At 37.0% G+C, this 7,180-nt stretch overlaps 1 protein-coding gene across 1 annotated transcript in view; it reads right to left on the bottom strand.

Annotated features, from left to right (window-relative positions):
• OBSL1 (obscurin like cytoskeletal adaptor 1) overlaps positions 1-7,180 on the bottom strand; it is an 83,530-nt gene that overhangs the window by 28,970 nt on the left and 47,380 nt on the right. The window contains 8 exon segments of the mRNA XM_075829182.1: positions 3,947-4,234; positions 4,236-4,299; positions 4,301-4,325; positions 4,407-4,511; positions 4,514-4,672; positions 5,715-5,853; positions 5,855-5,985; positions 6,119-6,394. Coding sequence (XP_075685297.1) covers positions 3,947-4,234; positions 4,236-4,299; positions 4,301-4,325; positions 4,407-4,511; positions 4,514-4,672; positions 5,715-5,853; positions 5,855-5,985; positions 6,119-6,394 — 1,187 coding nt within the window.

Here is a 7,180-nt window from a genome sequence, read left to right as displayed (position 1 = left end):
AGTATTTAGTAGTTATATTCTTGTATATAGGAGCAGTATTATAGTAGTTATATTCTTGTATATAGAGGCAGTATTATAGTAGTATATTCTTGTATAGGAGCAGTATTATAGTAGTTATATTCTTTCACATAGGGGCAGTATTATAGTAGTTATATTTTGTACATAGGGGGCAGTATTATAGTAGTTATATTCTTGTATATAGGGGCAGTATTATAGTAGTTATATTCTTGTATATAGGGGGCACTATTATAGTAGTTATATTCTTGTATATAGGAGCAGTATTATAGTAGTATATTCTTGTACAAAGGGGGCAGTATTATAGTAGTTATATTCTTGTACATAGGGGGCAGTATTATAGTAGTTATATTCTTGTACATAGGGGGCAGTATTATAGTAGTATATTCTTGTATATAGGGAGCAGTATTATAGTAGTTACATTCTTGTATATAGGGGCAATATTATAGTAGTTATATTCTTGTACATAGGGGCAGTATTATAGTAGTTATATTCTTGTATATAGGGCAGTATTATAGTAGTTATAGTCTTGTATATAGGAACAGTATTATAGTAAGTATATTCTTGTATATAGGAGCAGTATTATAGTAGTTACATTCTTGTATATAGGGGCAATATTATAGTAGTTATATTCTTGTACATAGGGGCAGTATTATAGTAGTTATATTCTTGTATATAGGAGCAGTATTATAGTAGTTATATTCTTGTATATAGGGGCAGTATTATAGTAGTTATATTCTGTATATAGGGGCAGTATTATAGTAGTTATATTCTTGTATATAGGAGCAGTATTATAGTAGTTATATTCTTGTACAAAGGGGCAGTATTATAGTAGTTATATTCTTGTACATAGGGGGGCAGTATTATAGTAGTTATATTCTTGTACATAGGGGGCAGTATTATAGTAGTTATATTCTTGTATATAGGGAGCAGTATTATAGTAGTTACATTCTTGTATATAGGGGCAATATTATAGTAGTTATATTCTTGTACATAGGGGCAGTATTATAGTAGTTATATTCTTGTATATAGGGGCAGTATTATAGTAGTTATTTCTTATATATAGGATCAGTATTATAGTAAGTATATTCTTGTACATAGGGGGCAGTATTATAGTAGTTATATTCTTGTATATAGGGGCAGTATTATAGTAGTTATATTCTTGTATATAGGATCAGTATTATAGTAGTTATGTTCTTGTACATAGGGGGCAGTATTATAGTAGTTATATTCTTGTATATGGGGCAGTATTATAGTAGTTATTTCTTGTATATAGGGGCAGTATTATAGTAGTTATATTCTTGTATATAGTCTGCAGTATTATAGTAGTTATATTCTTGTATATAGTCTGCAGTATTATAGTAGTTACTGTATATTCTTGTACATAGGGGGCAGTATTATAGTAGTTATATTCTTGTATATAGGGGCAGTATTATAGTAGTTATATTCTTGTGTATAGGGGCAGTATTATAGTAGTTATATTCTTGTATATAGGGGCAGTATTATAGTAGTTATATTCTTTTGTATAGGGGCAGTATTATAGTAGTTATATTCTTATATATAGGGGCAGTATTATAGTAGTTATATTCTTGTACATAGGAGGCAGTATTATAGTAGTTATGTTCTTGTACATAGGGGGCAGTATTATAGTAGTTATATCTTGTACATAGGGGGCAGAATTATAGTAGTTATATTCTTGTACATAGGGGCAGTATTATAGTAGTATATTCTTGTACATAGGGGCAGTATTATAGTAGTTATATTCTTGTATATAGGGGCAATATTATAGTAGTTATATTCTTGTATATGGGGGCAGTATTATAGTAGTTATATTCTTGTATATAGGGGGCAGTATTATAGTAGTTATATTCTTGTACATAGGGGGTAGTATTATAGTAGTTATATTCTTTGTATATAGGATCAGTATTATAGTAGTTATATTCTTGTACATAGGGAGCAGTATTATAGTAGTTATATTCTTGTACATAGGGGGCAGTATTATAGTAGTTATATTCTTGTATATAGGAGGCAGTATTACAGTAGTTATGTTCTTGTGCATAGTGGCAGTATTATAGTAGTTATATTCTTGTATATGGGCAGTATATAGTAGTTATATTCTTTTATATAGGGGGCAGTATTATAGTAGTTATATTCTTGTACATAGGGGGCAGTAATTATAGTAGTTATATTCTTGTGTATAGGGGCAGTATTATAGTAGTTATATTCTTGTATATAGGGGCAGTAGTTATAGTAGTCATATTCTTGTATATAGGGGGCAGTATTATAGTAGTTATATTCTTGTATATAGGGGGCAGTATTATAGTAGTTATATTCTTGTACATAGGGGGCAGTATTTATATTAGTTATATTGTACATAGGGGCAGTATTAAAGTAGTTATATTCTTGTATATAGGGGGCAGTATTATAGTAGTTATATTCTTGTACATAGGGGGCAGTATTATTGTAGTTATATTCTTGTATATAGGGGGCAGTATTATAGTAGTTATATTCTTGTACATAGGGGGCAGTATTATAGTAGTTATATTCTTGTATATAGTGGCAGTATTATAGTAGTTATATTCTTGTACATAGGGGCAGTATTATAGTAGTTATATTCTTGTATATAGGAGCAGTATTATAGTAGTTATATTCTTGTACATAGAGGGCAGTATTATAGTAGTTTATTCTTGAATATAGAGGCAGTATTATAGTAGTTATATTCTTGTATATAGGGGGCAGTATTATAGTAGTTATATTCTTGTACATAGGGGGCAGTATTATAGTAGTTATATTCTTGTACATAGGAGGCAGTAGTATAGTAGTTATATTCTTGTACATAGCGGGCAGTATTATAGTAGTTATATTCTTGTATATAGGAGCAGTATTATAGTAGTTTATATTCTTGTATATAGAGGCAGTATATAGTAGTTATATTCTTGTATATAGGAGCAGTATTATAGTAGTTATATTTCTTCACATAGGGGCAGTATTATAGTAGTTATATTTTTGTACATAGGGGGCAGTATTATAGTAGTTATATTCTTGTACATAGGAGGCAGTATTATAGTAGTTATATTCTTGTACATAGCGGGCAGTATTATAGTAGTTATATTCTTGTATATAGGAGCAGTATTATAGTAGTTATATTCTTGTATATAGAGGCAGTATTATAGTAGTTATATTCTTGTATATAGGAGCAGTATTATAGTAGTTATATTCTTTCACATAGGGGCAGTATATAGTAGTTATATTTTGTACATAGGGGGCAGTATTATAGTAGTTATATTCTTGTACATAGGGGCAGTATGTAGTAGTTATATCCTTGTACTTAGGATAAGTATTATAAGGGTATGTTCACACGACAGCGTCCGTAACGGCTGAAATTACAGGGATGTGTCCGCCTGAAAACATCACCGTAATTTCAGCCGTAACGGTACATGCAGGCGCTTGAACGCCGCGTCCATTACGGACGTAATTGGCGCTGCTATTCATTGGAGTCAATGAATACGGCTCCAATTACGCCCAAAGAAGTGACAGGTCACTTCTTTGACGCGGGCCGTCTATTTACGCACCGTCATTTGACAGCGGCGCGTAAATATACGCCTCGTGTGAACAGACAAACGTCTGCCCATTGCTTTCAAATGGGCAGATGTTTGTCAACGCTACTGAGGCGCTATTTTCGGACTTAATTCGGGGCAAAAACGCCCGAATTACGTCCGTAATTAGTGCGTGTGAACATACCCTTACAGCTATTGTTGCAGGGGGGCAGTATTATAATCTTCGTCCTACAGAAAACGTGAGTAACAACGATTTTTTTTTTCTATTGAAATCAATGAGAGGTTGTATTTTGAGCAGTATTCACTCAGATTTCGGTGCTGAATATGTGCAAAAATGTGACTAAAAATCTTTGTGAACTTGACCATAGTGTTACCTTTCTCCATGTCACAATGGCTTCCTGTTTGGAGACCTCGCACTGGAATGTCGCCAGCCCGGCTTCATGAACAACAAAGTCCTGTGGTGGTTGTGTGATGGTAAGTGGATGCTCAGTGACAGTCAGTTGTCCTGTGGTTCGCAAAGTGTCGGTGGTAAATGCAATCACTGAAGTATCAGGAAGTGCGAGGTCTAAAAGGCGCAGAAAATGCTGGCGCCCGCTTGATCGGATGATGCAGCGCTCATCGGTGGTCAGACGGACACCACCTTTCCACCATTCTCCTTTTAACATCATCATGCGACAATTCCACCGAGAACTCTTTTTCACTTCCTTCCACACATCGCACATCTTTTACCTTTCTTTACAGCAATACTTTGGGCTGTGGTGAAGAATAACAAAATAGTGAACCAAGAGTTTGCTTAAAAATTATGGTTACCTAGAAAAACACTCTGAGACTTACGTAGCACATTCAGACGGCAATCAGTTCGGTCATGGAGGCTTTCACAGCTGTACCGCCCCCGGTCAGAAGCCTGGACACCATGGATGGTAAGTGTATGGTTATGACACAGGCCTGAAGAGTAACCTTGTCACTGGGTTGAATTACAACGCCCTGCTTCACCCAATGAACTTCGGCTCTATCAGTGGTGACCCGGACTTCAAAGGTGACATCCTGTTCTTCTTCCACCTCCATGTCTTCCAGCCCCTGAGCAAACATCACATGAGCCTCTGTAGGGGAAAAACAAATCTATGTTGTTAAAGGATCCTCTAGTCAAGCCTAAAAATAAATGAGAGCCAAACATGTTTCCATCCCATGCAATAAAATAGCATGGGAAGACTGGGTACCTTGTATCTTAGGTGGCCCCCTATATAGACCCCCCAAATAATTCACAATGACATCAACATACCAATATAAAACCATATGCCAACCATAGCCATTGAGTTGTGGGTACAAGAGTTCATCCAAACACAGTCTCCAACTGAGGAATGTACCCATGGATGTGCCACCATCCCACCAACGTTCTTCCTTTTCTGGCCTTGACCCCTTCCTGTTTAAGTACTTTTTAGTCACTGTTGATGACTATGGTATTTGTACCTCTTCACCACAGGCAGACATGGGCACCTTGCATACAGCACCTAGTTCTCTGCTTTATGGATCATTAGGATAAGAAATATACATTCCAAAATGTTGCATCATTATTGCCCCTACGGCACTTTATGTGTTCTGCCTTTGAGTACGATTAATAGACTCTACGTTGGATATTTATTCCCACCAGAAGCTTTTCCCCATAAACCAGACCATATTGGTCACATGCTGCTTCATTTTCCGGGACCCCAGTGAGTGTGACTGGGATCAGTAGGGTGTGAGGTAGAGCTTAGTCGAGCCATCATTAAAAGTTTGTCTAAAATTGTGCTTAAAGTGTTCATTCAGGGGTGTCCCCTCTGCTTTGTCCTTGTTCCTCTTATGTTGGGGCAGGGGTGGCAACCATTGGACTTGAAATGCAAATACACCCAAATGAAATCAGTTTTAGTAAAGCAATGTATAGCTTGCGGCTTTTCACGTGTAGACGTGCAATTTTTTTCAGTTCTACTTTACAAAATTTTTTCAAGCTGTGTGATATTTCATGGGAGCAGTGTGCGATCGAGGTCTGGACTTGGCCACAATGGGATATTCACATTTGCTCGTTTTCAAAATTCATGAAAATCCAAGGCGGGTGATTACTTTTCACATAGCAAAACAAACTGACTCAAACTCAACCCGTTGTCCTACCTTGCACTCTTAGTCTTGCTCGTGAAATTATCCCTTCAGCATTAGCGGTGATGGTCCCTGAATCTGACAAGCGACAGCCATGTAAGGTTAGAGAGTGGCAGAGTCCATTACTCGCCATGCTGGCTCTCCGGTCTGAATTCCACAGGGGACCCATTGAGTTCCCAGTGGAGAATCACATCTTCCGGAGATACAACACATTTAAAGGTGGCAGTGTCTCCTTCCAGGATAGTGATGTTCTGGAGCTCGGTGATAAATTCCACTTGTCGTGGTGCTGAAGAGATGAGATAGAACCATCAAAAATATATCACATCCCTATACACCATGGTTAATGATATCACCATAAGAAAAACTAACATAATAGTGCACAAGAAAAGATGGTCCCATATATGACCCAAGGTCTTTACCTTCCACGTGGACTTCTGTATGTAACTCGTCGGTGCCAGCATCACAAGTGTATGTGCCGGAGTCTGAAAGTCGAAGACTTTGTATAGTAAGTTGTCGGTGAACTCCTCGTGATGTGATTTTTACTCGTCCCACGGACACCAGCTCCTCTCCATTTCTCAGCCAGCGTACCTTGAAATTTGGCCGTGAAAGCTCACAAGAAAGAACCAGGTCATCGCCGGTTATCAAAGTGTGGTGCTCTGGAGTTCCTGTGTTGCCCAAAATGGTGACCGGAGGAGCTAAAAGAGAGGATGAAAATTAGGGCAAAAAAAATTTGAATATGCAAAACCACCACAAAATGACTGCCAAGCAAGTACCAAGTGCAGCCCTTCTCAGCCGAAACAGCAAACGAAACGTCACTACGGGCAATGTCATCTGAGAATAGGCACTGACAGGGAGGCATTGCAAGCACGAGGGGGGCTTTGTGGAGGCATGACAGGAGGAGGAAGAAGGCAGAGCAAGGACACACAGGGGCAGAGGAGGCTGTTTAAAGAGACCTCTGGAAATGTAAAAGATCAGTTGATGAAAATGGTTAGCTTGACTACAAGCAGGCAACATGGATAAGGCTAAGAAAACTTGTTATTATGTTGGATTTTTATGGAAATGAGCACATCATAATGTGGGTGATATATACAATAGAAAAATCGCAGGGTTCAAGTTAAAAAAGTTAGAATAGAAACTGCACCCAACAAATTCTTTGGATTATTAACCTTTAAATGATATATACTGAGCCCTACAACATTCTCCACGACAGTGAAATTACGCAACCTTTCCCTACAAGCTTACAATCCAAGAGTAATTCCAGTCTAATATGAACATTATATTCTTCTCCATAAATTGTATAAAGGGGGCAGTATTTATAGTAGTTATATTCTTGTATATAGGAGCATTATTATAGTAGTTATATTCTTGTATATAGGGGGCAGTATTATAGTAGTTATATTCTTGTATATAGGAGCAGTATTATAGTAGTTATATTCTTGTATATAGGGGCAGTATTATAGTAGTTATATTCTTGTATATAG

Source organism: Rhinoderma darwinii, chromosome 6 (assembly GCF_050947455.1).
Source record: "Rhinoderma darwinii isolate aRhiDar2 chromosome 6, aRhiDar2.hap1, whole genome shotgun sequence".
Lineage (NCBI taxonomy): Eukaryota > Metazoa > Chordata > Amphibia > Anura > Rhinodermatidae > Rhinoderma > Rhinoderma darwinii.
Note: the sequence above shows the minus strand (reverse complement) of the source record. Positions and strands in the feature narration are given on the sequence as shown.